Source organism: Delphinapterus leucas, chromosome 8, assembly GCF_059928025.1.
Source record: "Delphinapterus leucas isolate spDelLeu-1000000601 "Yukka" chromosome 8, BTC_Dleu_Yukka2, whole genome shotgun sequence".
Classification (NCBI taxonomy): Eukaryota; Metazoa; Chordata; class Mammalia; order Artiodactyla; family Monodontidae; genus Delphinapterus; species Delphinapterus leucas.
In genome coordinates, this window is record NC_143136.1 from 22,746,091 (window position 1) to 22,774,067 (window position 27,977).

Consider the following 27,977-nt stretch of genomic DNA (forward strand, 5'->3'; position numbering starts at 1 on the left):
GAAAAGATACTTGATACAGTTTCAATTTTCTGAAATTTACCAAGGCTTGATTTGTGACCCAAGATATGATCTATCCTGGAGAATGTTCCATGAGCACTTGAGAAAAATGTGTATTCTGTTGTTTTTGGATGGAATGTCCTATAAATATCAATTAAGTCCATCTTGTTTAACGTATCATTTAAAGCTTGTGCTTCCTTATTTATTTTCATTTTGGATGATCTGTCCATTGGTGAAAGTGGGGTGTTAAACTCCCCTACTATGAATGTGTTACTGTCGATTTCCCCTTTTATGGCTGTTAGTTTTTGCCTTATGTATTGAGGTGCTCCTATGTTGGGTGCATAAATATTTACAATTGTTGTATCTTCTTCTTTGATCAATCCCTTGATCATTATGTAGTGTCCTTCTTTGTCTCTTCTAATAGTGTTTATTTTAAAGTTTATTTTGTCTGATATGAGAATTGCTACTCCAGCTTTCTTTTGGTTTCCATTTGCATGAAATATCTTTTTCCATCCCCTTACTTTCAGTCTGTACGTGTCTCTAGGTCTGAAGTGGGTCTCTTGGAGACAGCAAATATATGGGTCTTGTTTTTGTATCCATTCAGCCAATCTGTGTCTTTTGGTGGGAGCATTTAGTCCATTTACATTTAAGGTAATTATCGATATGTATGTTCCTATTCCCATTTTCTTAATTGTTTTGGGTTTGTTATTGTAGGTCTTTTCCTTCTCTTGTGTTTCTTGCCTAGAGAAGTTCCTTGATCAGTTGTTGTAGAGCTGGTTTGGTGGTGCTGAACTCTCTCAGCTTTTGCTTGTCTGTAAAGGTTTTAATTTCTCCATCAAATCTGAATGAGATCCTTGCTGGGTAGAGTAATCTTGGATGCAGGTTCTTCTCCTTCATCACTTTAAATATGTCCTGCCAGTCCCTTCTGGCTTGCAGAGTTTCTGCTGAAAGATCAGCTGTTAACCTTACGGGGATTCCGCTGTGTGTTATTCGTTGTTTTTCCCTTGCTGCTTTTAATATGTTTTCTTTGTATTTAATTTTTGACAGTTTGATTAATGTGTCTTGGCGTATTTCTCCTTGGATTTATCCTGTATGGGACTCTCTGTGCTTCCTGGACTTGATTAAGTATCTCCTTTCCCATATTAGGGAAGTTTTCGACTATAATCTCTTCAAATATTTTCTCAGTCCCTTTCTTTTTCTCTTCTTCTTCTGGAACCCCTATAATTTGAATGTTGGTGTGTTTAATGTTGTCCCAGAGGTCTCTGAGACTGTCCTCAGTTCTTTTCATTGTTTTTTCTTTGTTCTGCCCTGCAGTAGTTAATTTCCAGTATTTTATCTTCCAGGTCACTTATCCGTTCTTCTGCCTCAGTTATTCTGCTAGAGTATTTTTGATTTCTTTTACTGTGTTGTTCATCATTGTTTATCTTTAGTTCTTCTAGGTCCTTGTTAAATGTTTCTTGCATTTTGTCTATTTCCAAGATTTTGGATCATCTTTACTGTCATTATTCTGAATTCTTTTTCAGGTAGACTGCCTGTTTCTTTTTCATTTGTTAGGTCTGGTGGGTTTTTATCTTGATCCTTCATCTGCTGTGTGTTTTTCTGTCTTCTCATTTTGCTTATCTTACTGTGTTTGGGGTCTCCTTTTTTCAGGCTGCAGGTTCGTAGTTCCCGTTGTTTTTGGTGTCTGTCCCCAGTGGCTAAGGTTGGTTCAGTGGGTTGTGTAGGTTTCCTGGTGGAGGGGACTAGTGCCTGTGTTCTGGTGGATGAGGTTGGGTCTTGTCTTTCTGGTGGGCAGGTCCACGTCTGGTGGTGTGTTTTGGGGTGTCTATGGACTTATTACAATTTGGGGCAGCCTCTCTGCTAATGGGTGGGGTTGTGTTCCTGTCTTGCTAGTTGTTTGGCATAGGGTGTCCAGCACTGTAGCTTGCTGGTCGTTGAGTGAAGCTGAGTGCTGGTGTTGAGATGGAAATCTCTGGGAGATTTTCACCGTTTGATATTATGTGGAGCTGGGAGGTCTCTTGTGGACCAGTGTCCTGAAGTTGGCTCTCCCACCTCAGAGGCAAAGCACTGACTCCTGGCTGCAGCACCAAGAGCCTTTCATCCACATGGCTGAGAAGAAAAATTAGAAAGAAAGTATTAGTAGAAGTAGAAAGGAAGGAAGGAAGCAAGGAAGGAAGAAAGAAAAAGAAAGAAGGGAGGGAGGGAGGGAAGGAAGGAGGGAAAGAAGGAGGGAAGGAAGGAAAAAAAGAAAGAAAAGATAAAGTAAAATAAGATAAAAATAAAGTTATTAAAATAAAAAAATAATTATTAAGAGAAAACAAACAAACAAAAACGGACGGATAGAATCCTGGGACAAATGGTGGAAGCAAAGCTATACAGACAAAATCTCACACAGAAGCATACACATACACAGTCACAAAAAGAGGAAAAGGGGGAAAAAATCATGAATCTTGCTCTCAAAGTCCACCTCCTCAATTTGGGATGCTTCATTGTCTAAAGGAGGGAAGGAAGGAAAGAAAGAACAAAGATAAAGTAAAATAAAATAAAGTTATTAAAAAGTAATTATTAAGAAAAAAATTATAAAAAAAACCAACAGACTGATAGAACCCTCGGACAAATGGTGGAAGCAAAGCTATACAGACAAAATCTCACAGAGAAGCATACACTTACACCCTCACAAAAAGAGGAAAATGGGAAAAGATCATAAATCTTGCTCTCAAAGTCCACCTCCTCAATTTGGGATGATTCGTTGTCTATTGATGTATTCCACAGACATCAAGTTGATTGTGGAGCTTTAATCCGCTGCTTCTGAGGCTGCTGGGAGAGATTTCCCTTTCTCTTCTTTGTTCTCACAGCTCCCAGGGGCTCAGCTTTGGATTTGGCCCCGCCTCTGCATGTAGGTCGCTGGAGGGCGTTTGTTCTTTGCTCAGACAGGACGGGGTTAAAGGAGCTGCTGATTCGGGGACTCTGGCTCACTCAGGTGGGGGGTGGGGGGGCACGGAGTGCAGGGCGAGCCTGCGGCGGCAGAGGCCAGCATGACGTTGCACCAGCCTGAGGCCCGCCGTGCGTTCTCTCGGGGAAGTTGTCCCTGGATCCCGGGAATGTGGCAGTGGCGGGCTGCACAGGCTCCCCGGAAGGGGGGTGTGGAGAGTGACCTGTGCTCGCACACAGGCTTCTTGGTGGCGGCAGCAGCAGCCTTACCGTCTCATGCCTGTCTCTGGGGTCTGCGCTTTTAGCCGCGGCTCGCGCCCGTCTCTGGAGCTCCTTTAAGCAGCGCTCTGAATCCCCTCTCCTCGCGCACCAGGAAACAGAGAGGGAAGAAAAAGTCTCTTGCCTCTTTGGCAGCTCCAGGCTTTTTCTCGGACTCCCTCCCGTCCAGCCGTGGCACAGTAACCCCCTGCAGGCTGTTTTCATGCCGCCAACCCCAGTCGTCTCCCTGCGCTCCGACCGAAGCCCGAGCCTCAGCTCCCGGGCCCGCCTGGCCCGGCGGGTGAGCAGACAAGCCTCTCAGGCTGGTGAGTGCCGGTCGGCCCTGATCCTCTGTGCGGGAATCTGTCCGCTTTGCCCCCTGCACCCCTGTGGCTGCGCTCTCCCCCACGGCTCCGAAGCTCCCCCCTCCGCCACCCGCAGTCTCCGCCCGCGAAGGGGCTTCCTAGTGTGTGGAAACATTTCCTCCTTCACGGCTCCGTCCCACTGGTGCAGGTCCCATCCCTATACTTTTGTCTCTGTTTTTTCTTTTTTCTTTTGCCCTACCCAGGTACGTGGGGGCTTTCTTGCCTTTTGGGAGGCCTGAGGTCTTCTGCCAGCGTTCAGTAGGTGTTCTGTAGCAGTTGTTCCACGTGTAGATATGTATTTCTGGTGTATCTGTGGGGAGGAAGGTGATCTCCGCGTCTTACTTTTCCGCCATCTTCCCGGAAGTCTCTGTGTTATTCTTAATGTCAGGCAGCTTAGTGTGATTTTTAAAAAAATGTTCACAGCTATTCAAAACTAGTTGAAAACCATCTATATTAAGGAAAGATGTGGTGGACCAAAGCTTTCAAAATTAATCATAAAGATTTATGACTTATTAAAACTAGATCTTGTGTTTGAGGTTATCCACCAGCTTGCCTGGCAGACAGAAGCTTTACTGTCTGAACTATATAGAAAGTTTAGTATCAACGTTTTATGGCATTTTCCACAAACCAAGTAGATTAAAGAGGAAATTTCATCTAAACTTTCTCTGCAGAGAACTGTCTTATTTAAAAACTTAAGCAAATTTAAACAAATTAACAAAAAGAATTATACAAAACAGTCTGGATCCATTGGATCCAAATTTAACTATTGGAAGGCTTCTGTTGAAACTTATTTTGTCTTAATTGGTCCATATCTTTTACTTCTTTATATTATATATATAGAGAGAGCATATTACAGTGTCGTAGTTAATGAACTTTGAATGAACATTCTAAGAATAGGGCATAATTATACTATTGTAGTAGCCATTCTGTCTCATCATATTTATTTTACAGATATTTTATCAAATGGTATTTATCTTTATTTTACAGAAACGGGAGATACAGCTAGGGAAGTTCCTTCTTCAAGATTAAATTTGTGCCTGAGATTCTGCTTTAGTCCTAGTTTTGGTGCTAATTCCTCACAGGCAACTAATAACCATCCCTGTACAGGGTGAATTTTGGTAATGAAAGAGGTGACTAGAATGAAGATTAGAAGATATATAAATATGCCATTTTATTCATCTCTTAGAGAATGAAAAAAGTGGAATTGCATCCTAAGGATGTAAACTAGCCTTCAGAAAGTAAAAATGTATTTTACTGACCTGTTCTTTCAGTACACTGCTTTCAAAATCTCATCTAGCTTAACCTTTTTTAAAAAAAAATTTAAATCTGCCTCTTCATTTCTCATCTCATTGTGATGGGGAGAGCAAATGGTTGTCCTCTTTTCTTTCATAATCTCTTCCTCTTCCCCACTCTCATCTAAGTTTAAATAAAATTGCTGCTATAGAAGTTCTGAAAGGCCTTAGCACCTAAGGGAATTGCTGTGGGAATGTGCCAGACATTTTGCACTGGACTTGTGTCTGTGAAGAGAGGAAGGGCCAGATACGGTGTTTCTTTGTTTTTGTTTTAGATGAGGAAGATTGATCCTAAGAGGCAATCATTATATCATCATTTTGTAAATAGCTTCATAATCAGATTAATAAACATACTTTTCTATTAAAATTTATTTCTTCGAATGGATGTTGAGTGAGCTGTGGAATTTTAAAAATACAAGTAGTTTTTACTAGTCATATTTTGCTAATTATCAAAAAATAAATATACCAAAGCATTTCTGTCAGCTAAGATTGATTAGGCAACTTCATGCTTAGAGAAATATTTTACAAAGATTGTCTAAGAATAAAAAAAAAATTAACATCTGTTGATATAATAGTCCTACTTCTGAGAATATACTCCAAGCAAGTAATACAAAAGAAAGAAAAAAAAGTATTTGCATTGTTATTTCTTATAACAAGAAGTAGGGGGGAATAACCGGCATATGAGAAAATTGAGAACATTCTGGAATGCTTAAAGGTGTTTTATGAAAAAAATTTTATTTTTATATGATAATTAGTAGGACTGAATATGAAAAAACAAATTTGTTTAAATTTTTTAAAGAGCATAAAACAATTATATCTTCACTGTCAATATATAAATGTGTGAATATGTACAGGGAAGGAAACAATCAAAACAGTTGTAGATTGGTAGGTAGAAGTCTGTTAGTTTATAACAGTTTCAAAATCAATGTATGTCTCTTAAATTCAAGTTTTTTATGAAGAAGTTCAAATTCTCAAGTTCTAATAACAATTAGATCTTCTTTTTGATCTTTTCTAAAAATTAATTGGGTAGGTGAGGGTTTCATTCTTTTTTTTTTTTGTGGTACGCGGGCCTCTCACTGTTGTGGCCTCTCCCGTTGCGGAGCACAGGCTCTGGACGCGCAGGCTCAGCGGCCATGGCTCACGGGCCCAGCCGCTCCGCGGCATGTGGGATCTTCCCCGACTGGGGCACGAGCCCGCGTCCCCTGCATCGGCAGGCGGACTCTCAACCACCGCGCCACCAGAGGGTTTCGTTCTTAATAAGGGACATTAGAACCTGTGTATGTATATTGCTCCAATCTGGTACACCAGATTGTTGATGCCTGTTGTGCAGACCTAGCAGATAAATGTTAATATGGTTATTGTCCAATAAAAATGGAAGTCTTACATAAATATTTCAGTTTTAAATATATGACTAACAAAGAACACCAAGTATGAGTTTTTAAATTATTGAGGATTGTTTTGATATTATTATTCATAATACAAAGTTTTAGAATTGATACCCAGATTTTGCCCAAGCAAATTTTATGATACAGTAATATATTTTTGTGATAGAATTTGACCTGCTTCTCAGTCTGCATTAAGTAAAATAAATGAATTTAGCAAACTATCCTATGAGGAAATGTATTTTTATGTATAAATATGCTTATAATTAGAATATTGGCTTAAAAAGTAACCAAAAATAAACAGTTTTTCAGTGGTATTTATATGAAAACACAAAATCTAATGATCTGTGACAGTTGATTTCCTAAATCTAAATGTTTATGATGGCACAAAAGGAGCATTTACCTTTTATTTTACATTTTCAGCCTTCATTTTATTGTCCTTCCACTCTTCACTGTGGAATTTCATAGTATTGGGCTTAGCTCTTCTTTTACTTGCCATCCTATTTTTTAAAAATTTCAGTGAGAGTGAAAGTTGTTTTTCCATTTTTGTCATTGTTGTAAAAAGTTCCCTCTTAAAAACCATTTCCTTTTGTCTGAAGTTTAGTGATATCATAGCCTATTTGACTAAAAAGCCTACTAGAAAAGCATCTAAAAATAATTTTTTGTTGTTTTTACAACTTGGGTGTTCATTTTCAATACAATCAGAAAGGAAATTCTTCAGTGTTTATTTTACTAATAATGCAGTTTTCTTGAGTTACGTAAGTGCCCAGTTTGGATCTAATGACATATTTATTAGGATTTTTGATTTTGACATAAAATATTTGATTCTGTATTTTCTTTTTTTTTTAGGATAACATTTAGTGTTGGCTAAGAGTAATTTTTAATTCTGATTTTCAGTGCTATTTCAGCCAGTGGCTTCAGAAGAATAACAGTTCTTTAAATTAGGAATTTATTTATTGCTCTAGCTTTTGAAGAGAGTAAGCACATTCTGTGGTCTTCATGGAGGGATACTTTCCTCTTTGGACATTTAACAGATCTCCATTTGAACGCTTCATTCTGTCTTCATTGTATTCTATAATCATTTGTATGTAGCTGTAGATTCAGAAACCCTTTTTTCTACTCCCTCCCACTTGTGCAATCCTTTTTTTCTTTCTAAAACTAGGAAAAGTGACTAAACTTAATATAGATTAATGAACATCATCAGTGGTTCATGCAGCTGAAATGAAAATATACATCCATGGATATATGTGCTTTTATGAGGTAGGAGGCAAGAGTGGCTCCTAGAGGTTCAGAATAAAGGAATACATTTCTGGATGGTACAAGCTTCTTTTAAAAAAAAAATCATATCCCAGAATTCATAAGCTGCATTAGTATACAGATTCTAGACTTTGCTTAGGTAGCCAGAGCTACTTTAATGACTTCGAGTTAATGACTTTGAGTTAAGCAGTACTTTGGGAATTGGGCTGCTTATCTCTATATAAAAAAGTAATAAAATCAGGGCAAAAGGAAAGCTTACCTGAAATGGTATACACATGATCCGGAATACATCTGCGCTGAAAAGAATCTTAGTTTTAATAAGATAGGTAGTTGATTCCTGTACTTCTGAAAAATGATAGCTTTGGTTAAAATCTTAAAATATAATAGAACATGTGAAAAGTAAGAAAGATGATACAAAGCATACATTTTACAAGGACAGTGGCTTGACACATTTTAAAGTATATATCATTCTGGCATATTCAGAAATCTCCTGTGTTTACATAAACAATATAAATTATTCATGTATAGTCATTTCAGTTTGGATTCAGATCCTCCTATCTAGCTGAGAAAGTTAACTAGTGATCTTGCATATGCATATTTCTTCACAAGAATCCATTTCTGATGAACTATTTTATTGGCAGATAATGGAATAATATGGACTTTATTAAGTACAAATACAAAATATAATTTGGTTGAGTTTTAGGATGTATTTTTTTATTGAAGTATAGTTGATTTACAATGTATTAATTAGTGCTGTACAGCAAAGCAATTCAGTTATACACACACACACATATATATATATACATTCTTTTTTATGTTTTCCATTATAGTTTATCATAGGATATTGGATATAGTTCTGTGTGCTATACATTAAGGAAGTATCTTTAAATTGGTGGGAAAAGACCTGTTTTAAAATATTTATAGAGATTAAGGATTACAGTATATATTATACTTTAGATGAGTTTATGACTAGGAATGTTGTGAAAGTTCTGATAGTTTTTTTAACATGGAAAATAGATTTAACACTTCTTGCTGCAGTTTGCTTAACTAACTTACGTTCAGTAATTAAAACCTTAAAATATTATCTATTATTTAGGTTTGTTAATTAGGTAGTATTATGGCTTGTAGATTCTTCCATTTCATTGATGATGTTAATATATCAGCATTTAGGTTGCTGAAAGTTTAAAGCATTTCATTCTTGTTTTGGTAAATCAGTTCAATTGGTTTATCGCAAAAGAAATCTACTAGGAAGTTGATATTAAATGTAATTATCGTAAATGTCTACTGAGAGGTATGAACATTCTGAAACTCATAGGGTACAAATGAGAGAGTGGCAGCTTTGGCATCAGTCAGATTAAACAAACTCATCAATTCACTGAAGACAAAGCCAAATGCATTGTTCTCCCCCCTCCAACCCCCCACTCCCAGGTAGTCAGCAGTTTTTGACACTTTGGTATACCTTTTGGCTAATCTCTTAAAAATAAGGATCCTCCTATTTAGTCATCTGTTAAGTGGTTATGTCATTTATTTTGAGATACAGTATATTAAATCTGAGTGGAGAGTACCTGGCATTTCCTAAGATGCTTTATTTTTTTAATAAAATAAAGATAAAGAAACACTGATCTAGAAGTTGGAGGATATCTGAGTTCTCATCTCACATGTATCACTGGGAAAGCTGCTTAAATCTCTTAGGATTTAAGTTTCCTTATCTATGAAATGAAGAGGTTGATTAGACAAGCATCAAGTCAAATTGGCAATCTAAGACCAAAACAGATAAAATGTATGTGGTTTAGTTCAGCATAATCATTTAAGTTTTGTGTCTTTAGGTATGATGTACATTTTCCTATTTGTTACAATCTCCATAACTCCCTACCACTTAACACAAGGTTCCCTACATGATTATATAATTTGAGTGGCCCTTGTAGGTGTTCGAGTTACAGTCTTTGGACTAGATGTCACACCCGAATTTCAAAAAATGTTTTCTGTTCTACAACGGCAATTCTAACAGATTGTTATAGACCTAGAAACTGTTCCTTAGTTTTCACGGGGAAGCTATATTTTCCTTCTTTAGCTGATATTAAGTGGTAGAGAGAGTTGGCAAATTGTTATTTGGAATAAAAGGATATCAGGAACACATTCTTCATTTAGCTCAGTAATTGTAATTAGAGCATTGGATTTTTCTGCCTGCCTTTACAGAAATTTACTGAACAATTGCTATAAGGCTGAAAGTTTTGTGACTTGAGGCATATTTACACTGAAAGAGTACTGGCATCTTCCTCTGGTAGTGCCATGCTGCCCTCTTGGTGTCTGCCATCTCATTTCTCTTGATGCCCTGCTTATCTCATTCTAGTATCTGTTAAGACTACATTCTGTTGATTGAGTAATGCTGGCATATTGCCTGGATCAATTGAAACCATTTTCGTATCCTTTTTTGATAGTTTAAATAACCAGTCAAATAAACCCATAAAATGGATAAGCAGTCAGCATAGGCACAGCCCATTTATTTATTTCTGTAGTTACACATTAGCTCTTTACTTGTTACAGTTACTTGATATTATAGGAGTATTCAGTGTTCAGTCCTTGGCTTTATATGCTGGCATATACAGTTCATCTAAAGATACTGGTATAAATGCTCTTCAAATATCATCAGGAAAGGAGGTTTAGGAAGGGGGTTACATGCTTAAGTGATAAAAAGTAAAAGTAATAATTTATATATGAAATAATGAGTTTGAGGTAAATCAGTGATTTGGATAGATTGGTAATGTTTTTTGCATTGGTGTTTAATGTAGAACCAATACATGATGTCATGTAAGCACACCCTGTCAGTGTTTCTCCTATGATTTTGACCTAGTCAAAAATTTTATTTTGAGACTCATTTTCAGTATACAGTAAAGTTAATATTTTAGTATTAGCTTCATTGGAAAGAAGTTTTTTATACCCTGTGAGTAGTTATTAAAAATTCTATTTTTAAAATATAATTTTTACTACATGCAAAAAACCAACAATTCTTTATAAAAACCATCATATTTATGATAAGTTAGTGAGAAGAGTAGAATTCAGCGTAGCAAACTTAGATAAATATGATCCTTGTATTGAAAACACTGGGGATGTTTTAGTCCCCAGGCAAAACTAGCAAAAAATTAAGAATCACATGATAGGGAATTATAGATATGCCAGGGTTGAGTGTTCAACTGGAATATGCATTCATAGTCCCAAGTTAAGAAAAAATTCAGTCCCTTGACAAAGCTCTGCTTTTGTTGAGATAGATGTATTCAGTCATTAAAATATTCTAACTTTTATATATTATGCAATGTCTTGGAATATCTCAGTTGAAGCAGCTCTAAAACATTTGAAATATTCACCAAGTCATCTCTAGACTGGTGACTTCATTGAGTACCTGTCAATTCCAAACATGTCCCAGACTCTGCTTTACTGTTTATTTTAACAAGAGCTGTAGAGCCCCTGTTATTTGACCAGCTTAATAAGTGAGGTGTTCTGGACTCAAGTACTTTCCTTAATGTCAGGTCACTTATAGTCTAACAGGAGGTTAGGCATAGGACCACCAGAATGAGGGGCAGGTGATAAGACCTCGGGGTCAGATCATTGTGGGCTGAACTAAATGAGGGACTTTTTATTACTTTAATTTTGATAATGGTTATAAATTACAATTTAGATTTTTATTCTGGTACATGAAATAATGTACTGATTTAGGTTTTTCAGAAAGAAAACTAAAATTTGTATTCAGTACTACTTCATTGCTCAGTCCTCTGAAGAAAAGATTTCTTACATTTTCTTTATATGGAAAACAAGTTTTTTTTGTTTTTTTTTTGCCGTACGCGGTCCTCTCACTGCTGTGGCCTCTCCCGTTGCGGAGCACAGGCTCTGGACGCGCAGGCTCAGCGGCCATGGCTCACGGGCCCAGCCGCTCCGCGGCATGTGGGATCTTCCCGGACCGGGGCACGAACCCGTGTCCCCTGCATCGGCAGGCGGACTCTCAACCACTGCGCCACCGTGGAAGCCCTGGAAAACCAGTTTTATTACATTTTGTTTTGGCATAAGTAAGGTTTCTCTTTCTGTTTCAGAACAATATTTAACCATGAAGAAGAAAAATCACTTAGGTAAATGGCATAATTTCAGTGTGAAAGAAATAATGCTCACTTGATATTTATTTTGCTTTTATCCTCGTTTTTTTCCCCAGGGGTGAAAGCATGTCTACAAAGAAAAGAATATGAACAGGAAGAAAAGTATGAAATTCCTGAAGGACCACGTAGAAGCAGGCTCAACAGAGAACAGCTGGTATTTTCCTTTTGATACTACTTTTATTGTTCTTATTATAACTTAATACTATTATTACCGTCAGGAAGAACTTCTCCTGCCCTTTCAACAAGTACAGGTGACTGATTAAAACTTTAATTGTGCTTATTTCAAGCACTTGATTCTGAGAGATGATTACAATGAGCAGTAAAAACCAGAAGGTAATAATTTCATACTGTTACTAGATTTTGGGCATCTTGAACATTCCCATAAACCTTTCAGAATCTGAGGTGAGTCTCATATAGGAAGTAGCTTGAGAGAAGACTTAGAACTACTGCTCGGATTTAGTTAACCATGTCTTTATTACCATATATTGTAGTTTTAATGGATAAAATTCCATTACCCTGTTGACATATAGGTATATTAAAAATGCCAAAGAAAAGTTTTTGTAGAAGGGACTTGTGAAACTTTTTCAGTAAAGCTCACAGAAGTGTGTTTCATATCTAATTGGATCCCTAGCCATGGCCATATAATGTATTGTGTTCTAAGGAAAACATTTCTAGAATCCTGGAGGCCACATTCCCACGTCACTGCCCTGGGGACCTTAGATTGGTAGTATATAGGAACCTAAATATGGATGGGCAGAATTGGAAAACTCCATAGAAAAGCTGTTACTCTTACAATTAAGTTTAGCTTGGTATCCGTGAAGCATGTTTCAGTTACCCTAGGAAGGAATTCTTGGGGCTTTAAGTCCCACAAAATAAATGAATAAATATTCTGATATAAGACGCTTGATGAACAGGTTTTATGTGGATGTATATCATACACACACTCAGAGACACACACACAGAGCACACCTAAAATGTGAGAAGAGTGAAAAGCACCAGAGTCTTAAGGAAAAAATTGTATAGGAAACCTTTATTTGCATAAGTATATATATTTTTTACCTAAATGGTTTATTTGAAATACAGCTTGTCCTAGCACCTCATTAAGTAGCTTCTTAGCTGCTTGTGACTTTTCTTTTTATTTCCCTATTCATATGCAGTGTTTTTAAATATTTTGGTCTGCTTTTAATGAGCTTTTTTTTTTGTTTTTTCAGTTGCCAAAGCTGTTTGATGGATGCTATTTCTATTTTGGGGGAAGCTTCAGACACCATCCAAAGGACAGCCTTATTAAGCTTGTCACTGCATCTGGGGGACAGATCCTCAGTAGAAAGCCCAAGCCAGACAGTGACGTGACTCAAACCATCAATACAGTCGCGTACCATGCCAAACCTGATTCTGATCAGCACTTCTGCACACAGTATATCATCTATGAGGATTTGTCTAATCATCGCCCAGAGAGAGTTAGGCAGGGCAAAGTCTGGATGGCTTCTTCCAGCTGGTTTATAGATTGTGTGATGTCCTTTGAGTTGATCCCTCTTGACAGCTGAATCCTATACCAAATGTACATTTCAAATTGAACTTACACAGTGTGAGAGCCCAGTGACTGCACTGTTTTGATCATTCACATTTTTACAAATAGGTAGACTCATTCATACATTTTTTTGCCTTGAATTAAAAAAAAAAATTGCCAGATTATGAATTCATTCTATGTTTACCATTTAGATGCGGAGATTGCTTTAAGGGATTTTTCTTTTTAAAACTGGCATATGTGTTTATTCATCATGTCTTTCTATTCACATTATCAGCTGTCAAAGATTAATGAGAGGGGATCAGAACTGTTGGTTAAACATACAAGTGGTATCATTATGTCTCACCCTTTTAATGTTCTTTGATGAAAAAAATCCACACCTGCCACCAGCAAAAATACTTGCCTTCGTTTATAGAGCAAATAATATTGTCAAATAATTTATTCTGGCTTTGTTATAATGAAAATAGATTACCTGGTCTAAATTTGCCACCATAGGTGTTAAATTCTTCTCCTGCCTACAGTTGTATTTATTTTGCTACTTATAATTTACTTGTTCCTACATTTTTGTTCCCTTTTTAAAAAAATCTTGTGTCTTAATCAGGAAATCATGATTTGTATCTCAACATTACTGTTCTCTGGTGGTGAAAGTCAACATTGGGCTCATGACATATTTTTATTGTATATATTTGCTTATTGTTAATCAACTTATAACTGTGTTTATATATATATAAATGTGTAGAACATTTTCTCTAACACATTTTAGAGACATTGCTAGTCAAATGTAAATAAATTAGGGAGCAGTCTTTCTGGTAGACCTTATGTATTGCTAAAATAATTTTTCTGTAGGTCTTAATTTCTTTCTTCATAAATTGTTTTTCACTTTTGGATTGCTGGGGAGGCAGAAGTTGGTGATTACTTGATTTAGAACAGATTTTTGTCCAGGTGGTACAAAAGGCTATGACAGTAAGTTTAATGGTAGTAGTGAAAAGGACTTATTCATAATATCAGGACCAGGACCATCAAGGCTACAGAATAGTAGACAGGATGTCACCTGAGAATGGGGAGACCTGGGAAGGTTACTCTGGTCTGAGTATTTCTTATTTGTGAATCAATAAGGTAGATTAGATCATTTTAAAATATTTTCTAAGAAGTAGAATTCTTTAATAAGTCTTTCTAGAAATTTAATGTACTTATAATATTAAAGACATGGAAAGGGTGTTACTGTTGAGACTTACCAGTTTGGTCCCTTTTGGGCCAAAGGGAATAGTTTGGTAACCATTAGGTTAGAATACTGAGATTCTGAAGTTCACGGACATTTTAAGACCCATTTATTTGAAGTTTGAGATTCAGCTGATTATTTCAAAATAAAATTTACTTTAATCCCTTCTTTGACATGTTATTTTTCTATATGAAGAAATAAATTATGTGAACACAATAATACAGCTGACCCTGACCTTCAAGGGTGAATTAGCTCTGAAACACTCTATCAAACCAGTATTGTGTTTGTTCCACATTTCATTCAAATGGAGAATGATAAACAACATAGCACCAAGCAAATCTGAGGGGTTAGATAATGTCTGGATTAAATAATTTAAGACTCTGGGATTTTGGTTGTCATTTTTGATTTATCACTGACTTCTAGTCACTTTCTGTTGCCTCATTGGTCATATTCCTAGACAGGTTTGTGTTTGTTCCTCTGATCTGAATCCCCGTTTGTAAAAACACTTTGGGGAGTGGCTACTCGCTTTCCTTTGCACTTTCTTGGTTTGTCCTCCTCCCTCTTTGTTGGATTTTGTGTCCCACTGTTAAGCAGTTTTGTTCTTGGTTTCTTTAAGTATTTATTTTGGCAGCAGTTAGTTGATGTTAAGCTCTTGAAACTTGTATTTTCTGTATAGATATACTTGTAATTATTTTCATTTTTCAGTCATAGATTCAAGCTTCCTTTTTATTCGCCATAAATCACTAAAGTTCTTTGTGCTTCCACATCTCTGTTTCTTCTATAGAGGTGACTTACTCTGCACTGTTGAAGAACGAGCCTCTGCAAGACTTGTGAGGAAATCTTTCAGCTGACAAAAGCTTGTCTTTTTGAGCACTGCATTTCTAAAGTATATTAGGTACTTTATTACTTAAATAAACTTTTTTGAATACAGTGTAACCTTGGTAGTTTGGAATCATCATTAAGACTGTCATTTATTACACAGTGATTCCCTTGTGGTTCATTTTTTTTTAAACTGAAGTGTAATAGATGTAGTACTGTATCAGTCTCATATGTGTGTCATAGTGATCCAATATTTTATACATTTCAAAATGGTCACCTTGTTAACTAGTTACCATTTATCACCGCACAAAGTTATTACAATATTATTGACTATATTTCCTATGCTTTGCATTACATCTTCATGACTTTATTTTATAACTGGAAGTCTGTACCTCTTAATCCCCTTCACTGATTCTGCCTGAACCCAACCCACCAACCCCTTTCCCCTCTGGCAACCACCAGTTTGTTTTCTGTATCTGTGAGACTGCTTCTGTTTTGTTTTTTAGATTCCACATATAAGTGAAATCATAGAGAAATTGTATTTCTCTGTCTTATTTCACTTAGCCTAATACCCTTTATGTCCCTCCATGTTGTTGCAAATGGCAAGATTTCATTATTTTTTATGGCTGAATTTGTTGATATTGTATATAAACATTGTACATATAAGTCACATCTTTTTCCACTTTCTCTTGATGGGCTCTTAGGTTGTTTCTGTATCTTGGCTATTGTAAATAATGCCGCAGTGAACATCGGGGTGCATATATCTTTTCAAGTTAGAGTTTTTGTTTTCTTCAGGTAAATACCCAGAAGTAGGGTTGCTGGATCATATGGTAGTTCTACTTTTAACTTTTTGAGGAAGCTCCATATTGTTTTCCATAGTGGCTGCATGAATTACGTTCCCACCAACAGTGTACAAGGGTTTCTTTTTCTTCACATTCCCTCCAACACTTGTTATTTTTTGTCTTTTTGATCATTGCCATTCTGACAGGTGTAAGGTGATAAACACTGTTTTAATTTGCATTTCCCTGATGATTAGTGATGTCGAGCATCTTTTCATGTGCTTGTCGGCCATCTGTATGTCTTTGGAAAAATGTCTCTTCAGGTCCTCTGTCCATTTTTAAATAGGGTTGTTCTGGGGTTTTTTTGTTTTGTTTTTTTTTTTGTTTTTTTTTTGTTTTATTTTTGGATATTAAGTTATAAAAGTTCTTTATATAGTTTTGATATTAGCTCCCTATGGAATATATGATTTATGAATTCAGTAGGTTACCTTTTTATTTTGTTGATGGTTTCTTTTGCTATGCAAAAGCATTTTAGTTTGATGTAGTCCCATTTGTTTAATTTTGCTTTTGTGTCCCTTCCTTGCCTGAAGAGACAGGTTCAAAAAAATATGGATAAGACCAATGTCAAAGAGCTTACTGCCTATGTTTTCTTCTAGGAGTTTTATGGTTTGCCTCCAGCTTTGTTCTTTCTCAAGATTGTTTTCGCTATTTGTGATTCCATACGAAGTTTAGGATTCTTTGCTCTAGGTCAGTGAAAAATGCCATTGGTATTTTGATAGGGATTGCATCATATCTGTAGATTGCCTGGGGTAGTGTAGACATTTTAACAGTGGTAATTCTTCCAATCTATGAGTAAGGTGTATTTTTCCATTTATTTGTGTTGTCTTCAAATTCTTTCAGAGTACAGGTCTTCCACCTCATTGGTTAAATTTATTCCTAGGTGTTTTATTCTCTTTTCATGCAATTATAAATGAGACTGTTTTCTTAACTTTCTGATAGCTTGTTTTTGGTATATAGAAATGCAACTGATTTCTATAAAGTTTGTATCCTGCAATTTTACTAAATTTATGTATTCCAGTAGTTTTTTCATGGTGTGTTGGATTTTCTGTATATAGTATCATGTCATCTGCAAGCAGTGACATTTTTACTTCTTTTCCAGTTTGGATTCCTTTTATTTCTTTTTTTGTCAGCTTGCTGTGGCTATGGCGTTCAATACTGCATTGAATGAAAGTAGTGAGAGTGGGCATCTTTGTCTTGTTCCTGATCTTAGAGGAAAAGCTTTTAACTTTTCCCCAGTGAGTATGATGTTAGCTGTGTATTTGTCATATATAGTTTTTATTATGTTGAGGTACATTCCCTATACCCACGTTACTAAGTTTTTATCAAGAATGGATATTGAATGTTGTCAGATGTTTTTTTCTGCATCTGTTGAATTGATCATGATTTTTATCCTTTGTTTTTGTTAATGTTAATGTGGTATATCACACTGATGGATTTGCAGGTATTGAACCCTCTTTGCATTCCTGGAATAAATCCTATTTCATTATGCTTCGTCATGATGTATGATCCTTCAATGTATTGTTGATGACGTTGGTTTGCCTTTTTTTTTTTTTTCTTGTCTGGTTTTGGTATCAGGGTAATGCTGGCTTCGTAAAATGAGTTTGGAAGTGTTCCTTCCTTTTCAACTTTTGGGAACAGTTTGAGAAGGATAAGTATTAACTTCAAAAAATTTTGGTAGAATTCCCATGGGAGTTTTTAAATTCCTGTTTCAATTTCACTAGTAATTAATCTATTCATATTTTATCTTTCTTCATGATTCAGTTTTGGAAGATTGTGTGTTTCTAGGAATTTAGCCATTTGTTCTAGGTTGTCTGATTTTTCGGCATATGATTGTTCATAGTAATTTCTTATCCTTGGCATTTCTATGGTATCAGTTGTAACTTCTCTTTCATTTCTGACTTTATTTGGCTTCTCTTTCTCTCTCCACTCCACCCCCCCACACACACACCCTTATGAGTCTGGTTAATGATTTATCAATTTTGTTTATCTTTTCAAAGAACCAGCTCTTACTTTCATTGATCTTTTCTATTGTTTTTTATTTTTCTAGTCTCTATTTCAGTTATTTTTGTTCTGATCTTTATTGCTTCCTTCCTTCTACTAACTTTAAGCTTTGTTTGTTCTTCTTTTTCTAGTTTCTTTAGGGGTAAAGTTAATTTGTAAATTTTCTTATTTCTTTTTTTTAATTTTTTTTAAATTTATTAAGGTATAGTTGATGTACAATATTGTGTTAGTTTCAGGTGTAAATTTTCTTATTCACATAGTCTTGCCTCTCTGAACTTCCCTCTTAGAGCTTTTGCTACATTCCACAGATTTGGGAAAGTTGTGTTTCCATTTTTATTTGTTCAAGATATATTTTGATTTCCTCTTTGATTTCTTCATTGGCTGATTGTTTAGTAGCATGTTGTTTAGTCTCCACGTATTTGTGTTTTTTCCAGTTTTCTTTTTGTAATTGATTTCTAGTTTCATACTGTTGTAGTTGGAAAAGATGCTTGATGATGATTTCAGTCTTATTAAATTTATTGAGAATTGCTTTGTGGCGTAACATGTGATCTGTCCTGGAGAATGTTTCATATGTACTTGAAAAGAATGTGTGTTCTGCAGTTTTTAGATGGGATGTTTTGTGTATATCTCTTAAGTTCATCTGGTCTAATGTGTCGTTTAAGGTCAACATTTCCTTATTAATTTTCTGTCTGGGTGATCTAGTCATTGATGTAAGTGTGGTATTAAAGTCCCCTACTATTATTGTATTACTGTCAATTCCTCCCTTTATGTTTGCTAATATTTGCTTTATGTATCTAGGTGCTCCTCTGTTGAATGCATAAATATTTTCAAATGTCATATCCTCTTGTTGGGTTGACCCCTTTATCATAATGTATTGTCCTTCTTTGTCTTTTGTTACAGTTTTGGTTAAAGTCTGTTTCATCTGATATAAGTTTTGCTACCCAAGCTTTCTTTTTGTTTTCATCTGCATGGAATACCTTTTTCGATCCCTTCATTCTCATCCTGTTTATGTCCTTAGATCTGACGTGAGTATCTTGTAGGCAGCATATAGATAGGTCTTTTTTTTTAATCCATTCACTCACCCTATGTCTTTTGATTGGAGCATTTAGTTAATTTACATTTAAAGTAATTGTTAATAATTAGGAACTTACTGCCATTTGGTCAATTGTTTTCTGGGTTTTTTGTAATTCTCTGTTCCTATTTTCTTTTCCTATTCTTTTTCCTTGTGGTTTAATGATTTTCTTTAATGTTATGTTTGGATTCCTTTCTCTTTATTTTTTGATATATCTATTACAAATTTTGGTTTGTAGTTACCATGAGGTTCATATATAACAGTCTATATATAAAGCAATCTATTTTAAGTGGATAGTTGCTTAAGTCTGAGCACAGTTTAAAACACTAGGGACTTCCCTGGTGGCATAGTGGTTAAGAATCCACCTGCCACTGCAGGGGACATGGGTTCAATCCCTGGTCCAGGAAGATCCCACATGCCACGGGACAGCTAAGCCCGTGGGCCACAATTACTGAGCATATGCTCTAGAGCCCGCGAGACACAACTACTGAGCCTGTGTGCCTAGAGCCCATGCTCCACAACACGAGAAGCCACTGCGATGAGAAGCCTGCGCACCTCAACGAAGAGTAGCCCCCCGCTCACCGCAAGTAGAGAAAGCCCGTGCACACCAACGAAGACTCAATGCAGCCAAAAATAAATAAACTTATAAAAATAAAAACACCACATCCCCCCCAAGGTTTATGTTTTTTACATCATATTTTACATCTTTTTGGTGCTTATTCATTTATTACTTATTGTAGTTATAGTTGATTTACTACTTTTGTCTTTTTATCTTCATACTAGCTTTGTAAGTGGTTAATTCGCTACTTTTACTGTATATTGCCTTTACCAGTGAGATTTATGTTTTTCATATATTACTATTTTCTTATTTCTATTTATGGTCTTTTCTGCTTAAAGAATTCCCTTTAACATTTCTTATAAGGCCAGTTTAGTAGTGATGACTTCCTTTAATTTTTGCTTATCTGCAAAACTCTTTATCTCTCTTTATATTTGGAATGACACCCTTGTCAGAGTGTCCTTGGTTGTAAGTTTTTTCCTTTCAGCGTTTTGAATATGGCATGCCACTCCTTTCTGGCCTGCAAAATTTCTGCTGATAGTCTTGTGGGGGTTCTCTTATATGTAATTAGATGTTTTCTTCTTCCTGCTTTTAAAATTCTCTCTTTAATTTTTGACATTTTAATTATAATGTGTCTTGGTGTGGACCTCTTTGGGTTCATCCTCTTTGGGACTCTGTCCTTCCTGGATCTGGATGTCTCTTTTCTTCCCCATGCTAGGGAAGTTTTCAGCCATCATTTCTTCAAATAAATTTTCTGCCCCATTCTCTTTTCTCCTTCTGGAACCCCTATAATGTGAACGTTAGCACACTCGATGTTGTTCTAGAGCCCCTTAAGCTATTCTCATTTTTTTTTTAATTCGTTTTTTCTTTTCGCTGTTCTTTTTCTTCTGCTGATCTGTGTAGTTTTAATTTCAGTTATGGTATTCTTCAAGTCTGAGTGGTTCCCTCTTATATTTTCTAACTGTTGAAGTTCTCACTGTGTTCATTCATTGTCTTGAATTCACTGAGCATATTTCTGACCATTACTTTTAATTTTTTATCAGGTAGATTACTTATTTCTGTATCATTAAGATCTTTTTCTGAGGTCTTGTCTTGTTCTTCCAGTTGGAACATATTTCTCTGTTTCCTCACTCTTCTTGGCTCTCCGTATTTTTTCTATGTATTAGGCAAAACTACTTCTCTCAGTCTTGAAGGAGTGGCCTCGTATAGATGCTGATTCTTCTTATTCAACCCTGCACTAGCTCTTGGTTGTCTCTTGGGTCTTTGTGGTTGTCTATACTGCCTAATTTATTTATTTTTTATTTATTTATTTTTGCTGTACACGGGCCTCTCACTGTTGTGGCCTCTCCTGTTGCGGAGCACAGGCTCTGGACGTGCAGGCTCAGCGGCCATGGCTCACGGGCCAGCTGCTCTGTGGCATGTGGGATCTTCCCAGACCGGGGCACGAACGCGTGTCCCCTGCATCGGCAGGCGGACTCTCAACCACTGCACCACCAGGGAAGCCCTAAGCCAGACATTTTTGAGGCTGGTCTCTTTGGTATAGATCCTAGGGGATGGGGTGCCTGATGTGGGGCACCAACCCCACACTCCTCCAGGAGAAACACCTGCCTGGTGAAATCCCTCCTTATTGTGTGCCACCAGGTGTGGGTGGGATTTTTGGCAAGAGTGTTTCTCTGCCACTCCTACCCATCTTGATCTCCTTTTATCTTTTCTTGTGGAGCAAGTATTCAGTTAGTTCTCAGGTTCTATTCAGACGGAATTGATCCAAATGTAGTTTTGTATTTGTCATGTTTGTGGGAGGAGGTAAGTTCAGCCTCTTCCTATGCTGCCATCTTGAATCACCTCTGTCAGAGTCTTAGGGTTCTACTGAAGTCAGAGGGTTGGGAGCTTTTCTACAGTGTTACACATGGCTGTTTTCTAGTTCTAGTTCTACCTGTATTTTGCAGTTTTCCCCTTGACAGCTGCTACTTTATAGCTACTTACCTATTTCCATAAATACATTACCCTATCTAATTTGTTAATTTTTTTTTCTTTTGACTTTCTGGGAAGTGGAAACCAGATAGGAAGCATATTAGAATTATGGATGAAATAAGGATAAATAAACAATGTGTGAGAGTTTTAATGATTCACCTGAGTTAGATACTTAAATTTTCATAGGTAAGACTTATCATTTATTTCATCTTTCTTGTTTTCTTTTGAGCCTTCTTTGTGAATTCAGCAACTAAGTGACCTCTGCATAGATGAAGACTGTGTTTCGGAAGGATTGATGTTTCCTGTGGAAATAAGATGCAGAGAGAGGGACCACATAACACGTTAGCTCTTACTGCCTCCATGAGTTGGGGTAGAAAAAAGAGTCAGTGAAGTTCTAAAGGTTTGTGGACCTCATCATAGTCACCAATGTCTATTCTCTAAATGTGGCAGGAAATAATGTTTTTATTTGATAACGATGAGCCACTATTTTATTTGAAGACGGAGTGAACTACAAATTGTGAACTTAATGTTTATCTTTATAAGTCAGCCCTTTTCAAGAATATGCACATCAAAGCAACTAATAACTGAAAACTAAGCAGCTCTAATTTTTCTTCCCAGTCAGCTGATATGTATTATGTTTGGCTGCTTAGCTGCATACTCTCTTATGAATTAGGGATTGTTGGTTATTGGTGTAGCTTTCTAAGTCTCTGAGTGCACCTTTCTATACCTGGAAGTTTCTATTAGAATGGCGATATGGGAGAAGTGAGGAAAACACTAAACTGTTCTGACTCTGACCTGGCTTAAAGGGTTTGTGATTAACACCCCAGCACTTACAAGGATTCCTTTGGTCCCAGTGCTCCAGTTTGCCTGTGCGAGCCACTCTGAGAAGGTCAGTGAGCCTAACATCAGGCTTGAAGATTGGATTGAAGACCCAGGAAGGGCATGCCTCCTGCACAAGCTTTGAAGTCAATTGGACTTGGGTTTGTTTACCACCTTTTTACTAGTTTAGTTAACCTGTGTGTACAGTTATAAAGTTGGGATAATACTGTCTGTCTCACTTGGATGTCAAGGTGGATAAAGCACTGAGCACCTTGTAGGCACTCACAGGATCACCTTTCATTCCTGTGTGAGCAAGATGGATCAGAGACATCTCTAAAAGCAGCTCTTGAAAAGTGGCTTTGGGTAGCACAGCTCATCTTGGTCCTGAATCATCCTGGCTGTTGTCCCCATCCCCAGCTCAACTGCTGGCTGTCCTATCTTCACTTTACTGACATTAGCCTTAACAACATCCAGGACCTGGCTTGTCTGGCTAATGTCTCATGCCTGACTTCTCTCCCCAGCTATGAGTGAAGTTTCCCCAGCTATGTAGCCTCTCCTACCCATTCAGGTAAGATTTTGTTTGGCTTTCATCCCCTGAATGCATGTACTTTGGGTACCAAGACTGCTTGCCTTCCATACTTAATATATGCCCCTTAGAAAGCACTGGCCAAACTTCTCCTGTCAGCATTGTGTCACAATCCCTTTTGGGCACCTCAACCCTTCTACTGTATGACTTTGGGATAAACTTACTTTATGCATCTCAAAAAAAAAAAAAAGAGGTTGATTTTTGGCTGCCTTTGGTTTATAACTTGTGAGACTCATATTTTCATTATTAATACTACAAAATTTTCAAAACCACTCCCCATTGCCTGCTGGCTAAAATAATATTGCCAAAATATTCTTCCATCAGTGAAGTATATAGGTCTTTTTCTAAATTTTACCAGTGTGGCTACCTTCAAGTTTTTAAATAACTCTTCTTACAGAAGTATTACATAGTTACTGTAGAAAATTTGCAACATACAAAAACACAAGGAAGAAAATAATAGCCAAATTCAGGGACCATAAACTGACAAATTGGTTTTTGGCTTTCGTAATGTAAAAAAATAGATTGAATGCTATTGAAAGGTCATGTATGTTTCAGTTTTCCACAGTCCCCATCACTCCTTACTGTCTTACCCCGCTTCCACTTTATTCACTTGCTTGGGTCTTGGAAATATTGAGTTAATCCACAACTCAGAATAACAACTATTAACATTCTTATCTTTTCTTCTATGCAAGCACACACACATATAGCTTTTATAACTAAGGATTTAAACCCTGAAAATACTTCCCATATTTTTCCATGTAATTAAATATTCCTAAATGTAATTTCCTGTAGTTGTATCGTAGCCTATCAACAACATGTAGTATAATTTATCAAATCTGTGCTGTTGAATATTTGGGTTATTTCCATTACAGATAAAGCTGGATAAACATCTTTATAATACATTTGGTCCTGGGGGAAGGGAGAGATTTTCTTTAAAATGTCAAGCCAAGTCAGTACCTACCATTACCATCTCTATAAAATGCAGTGCACACCCTACATATTTAAATTAAGACCTATAGTTATGCTTAAAATATAAAAATTAGAAAATGAGCCTTCGTTGATTGCTATGATTTTCATGAGTTGATGAGGCTTTACATGTAAGGTTCAGAACACTCCAGCTCTTATGGGTTAGAAGCTAATTAGAAAAAGAAGCAGAAAAGGAATTTTAGGCTTTTTGATAGAGATCTTATGGGTCATCTTGCCAGTGAGGAGCTCTTGTGTTAAGATGAGGAAACGGGCCTGGAGACCTTTAGATCACATACCTCGTTATTGGCTGGGCCCAGATTAAAAGCATGCATTTTTCTATTTCTGCCATGTCACCTTCCAGGGTACATTGCTTCTTTAAGAAATCCAAAGCACTCGCTGTTATAGAGCCTATAATCTGACTTCTACTTAAAAGAACTTATTAAGCTGATGTAGAGCATCTAGAAGAGTAGATGGCATCCATCCCCTGCATGCTGTGACCCCCACCAGCCTCTACTTCAGCAGAGGTTACTAATCATTACTTCTGTTTTTGAGACCAAAAAGGGTCTTAAAATCTTTCTCAACTCTTACTTCAGGCAGCCACAACCAACTGGTCAAGTTGGTTTATCAGTTTGGATGTATTTACCATCACTAAACTGAGCCATGCTTGAAAAACTTAAGGAATCCTTATATGTGCATTGCTTTCCCCACAGCATACAGGAAGTATAGGACCTATTCCAGTCACTAATTGTGGCTCAGTATAGAAGTGATTCTCAACTGGGAGGCCATGCCCTCCTAGTTGAGGGTTGAAGGGGGATAAAAGCTCAAAGACAGGGAGAAATTGGGAAGGAGGAATATGGTTTGAAAAAGTTCTCTAGGTGATTTTAATGCCTGCACTTCCCACAGTGCAAGTTACATCTTTGGTACTATTTATTGTTGGAAATTTATTTGTGATGTGGTCACACCATTTAGAGATTGTATTCTGATTCATGCACCTATTGCAATGCAAAATGTGCCTGTATTTGACTAGATGTAACTCTATATTGTGTATGTAATATATCTGATTCCTCAAGACATGCATTTCTAAAGCTAAGGTATACGGTTTTTGCTATAGAATGTGGTGGATGCATGTGCCTTAAAATCATCATTCTCACTATAATAATCACTTCTTTTTTCTGTGAGTGCTGGAGTTCTGATACCTGGTGGTAAATTCATATTATTTTTCTGGGCTGTGGAAGTAATGATTCATAAATATCATGTTTATTTTAAAAAGGAATTAATACATTGTGAAAAGTAAATGAAGTGTGAAGCTATTTTTCATTGACCTTTTTTTGCAGATATGACAGAAGCACAAAGGGCAGGCAATTGACTTTTTCAGTAAGTATCCTCTTCAAGTGCTATGCAAAGATTCACTAGTAATTACACATAGCATTTTATCCTTTTCCATTTGAAAAATATAGATCTCCTTTTCAAAGGAGGTTGAACAAGAGTCTGATACTGATTCCCTCACTACTTTGTACATTGATTCATCAAATATTTATCTGGAAACTGTTGGATATCAGGCTTTGTTGCTCACTTGGAGCAACGAAGGTGAATAAGATATGGCTGTAGCCCTCAAGGGGCTTACACTCCAGCAGGAGAACCAGCAAGTAGAGAGATGACTGCACAGGTGGTATTGTTTCTGGCAAGGCTGGCGCCTGTCACCTGTGCAGGAAGAACGCCTTGGTGGAGACCTGTACCCTAGTGGGCATTTCTGTGTCGGGGCATCAAGAAGACTTCCTCACACACAGCCATACGTGACTGACTTGGCAGAAGGACCAACCAGCGTTTGCTCTGGATAGACAGGTATGTTTTGAAAAGGTTTCTAGGACTCATTCTTAGGACCAGATGAATTAATATTCACCATAAAACATTTTTTGATTTCCCTTGAGTGATATTTCTAAGAATGACATTTTGTCAATATGTTATTAGGTTTTTTTTTTTTTTAATTAGAAAGTCAAGTCAGAAATAGGAAATGTAGCTTGCTGAAGCCATGAATAGGAAATGAGGTGGGTTTTTTGGCTATCAGTGTTTAATTTGCTAAGTTATCACATTTAATCTCAAGATAATTTAAACAGTAGTTAAAGCTATACAGATTATGTTATCTACCTTTTTTCCAAGAAAATGCATGTTTTTAATATTCATGCTGGTTTTCTATGAATTCAGATGTAGTCATTAAGAAGGGACTTTTTTTAATGTAAGAAAGACTTTTTATATGGATTGTTGGCATTTAAAATAATTTCCATTTTGTAGCAAAGTAATTTGTGTACATAGTTTAAAAAGTCAAATAATACTAAAAGATTTAGATGAAAAAGCATCAGTCTCCTGAATCTCTCTCTCAGTCTCTCCCCAGAAACAATCATTTTGCACCCTTTCAGCAGTTTACTTTGGTATTTGCCTTCTCCATTAGTATGTATGTGTGCCCTGCATTCTCTTGATTCATCCATTCTAGACACCTACTGATTTCCTCTTATGGTACATGGTCATCTTGGCAGTCTGAGATTCTGTCTCCTTTCCTCTCCAAATCTTCCTAATAAGTGACTTAAATCTCTCTTCAGGGTTTTCACCGTGATGACTGTGGAAATGTTCTCTGCTCTTCCAAGTTATTTGCAGTGATTGCATTTCCTTTCTGCAAACCTTTTTGTTTTTTTTGAATTTTTGTTAGTTTTTAAAATTTACGTTCAAATGTTTGAACCTATGTCTACATCTCCCACTACTTCCTGACATTTTTTTTAAAATTTATTTATTTTTGGCTGTGTTGGGTATTCGTTTGTGTGCGAGGGCTTCCTCTAGTTGTGGCAAGCGGGGGCCACTCTTCATCGCGGTGCACAGGCCTCTCACTATTGCGGCCTCTCTTGTTGCAGAGCACAGGCTTCAGACGCGCAGGCTCAGTAGTTGTGGCTCACAGGCCTAGTTGCGCCGTGGCATGTGGGATCTTCCCAGACCAGGGCTCAAACCCGTGTCCCCTAGCATTAGCAGGCAGATTCTCAACAACTGTGCCACCAGGGAAGCCCCTTCCTGACATCTTTGAGAAAGGTCTCACAATATAATTTTTCTCCAGGATGAACCTGTTCGGGTAATAGACTGGTTTCAGTGTTTTTCTGGACACTTCCCTCCTAAGCCCTCCAGTTTCCCCTCTCCAGTGTGGACTGCTCACTGGTAATATCTGCTGCATAGCTTTCATCCTGCGACTTCTCTTCTCTCCCAGGTCCTGGAAACCCCTCTGCTTCTCTTCTCTATTGGAATCCCTGTTTTCTGCTTTACACCGATATTTTGATGGAGGATATCCTCCAGTAGCTTCATGAGAAGCAATACAATCTCCAAGTATTTTGTCTAAAAAATGTTTTTATTCTCCCATCACCACTGACATTTGGCTTGGTAAATAATTCTTAGGTGGTAATGGTTTTCCCTCAGAGTGGGGTTTTAAGAGGTGAGTCAACTTCTTTTTCCTCATCTGTGTTCCCTCTGCAGGCACTGGGGTTTGACCTTCCTCCCATCTACGAAGTCATTTTCATCTATTGTATACTGTTTTCATCCACCGTATATTGGGTTTTGCAGTGTGGTTTCCAGGCAGAGAAAGGGGCAAGCAATGGAACAATACCTTTAACATCTGTACTCATTCTTCTGAAAACCAGAAATTTTTACCTTTTATATTTAGTTAATAAAACGGTGCTTTGGACTACTTTGCCATTTGGAAATAACTGGGCATAGTTTGTTTAAAATGGTGTTCTCTGGCCCTCTTAGAGTAATGTTTGACAAAATAAGGCAGGCTAGTCATGTGGGGCTTGGAGCAACTTGCTAACTGAACTTAGTTAAACAGTTCCAAATGAGATTTGGGTCCTTGAATGGTGATTTTAAATGGCTGAATCATTCTTTGCCCAGAAAAGCCCACTGATTCCATCTGTAGTATTCTGTATACAAACTATCATGATATTCATGGTTAA

At 36.9% G+C, this 27,977-nt stretch overlaps 1 protein-coding gene across 1 annotated transcript in view; it reads left to right on the plus strand.

Annotated features, from left to right (window-relative positions):
- Positions 1-14,535, plus strand: part of BARD1 (BRCA1 associated RING domain 1) — a 74,281-nt gene extending 59,746 nt beyond the window's left edge. The window contains exons 10-11 of the mRNA XM_022567616.2: positions 11,681-11,778; positions 12,836-14,535. Of these exons, the coding sequence (XP_022423324.2) occupies positions 11,681-11,778; positions 12,836-13,168 (431 nt within the window). The 3' untranslated portion in view covers positions 13,169-14,535. The remainder of the gene's footprint in view (positions 1-11,680; positions 11,779-12,835) is intronic.
- Positions 14,536-27,977: the final 13,442 nt, after the last annotated feature.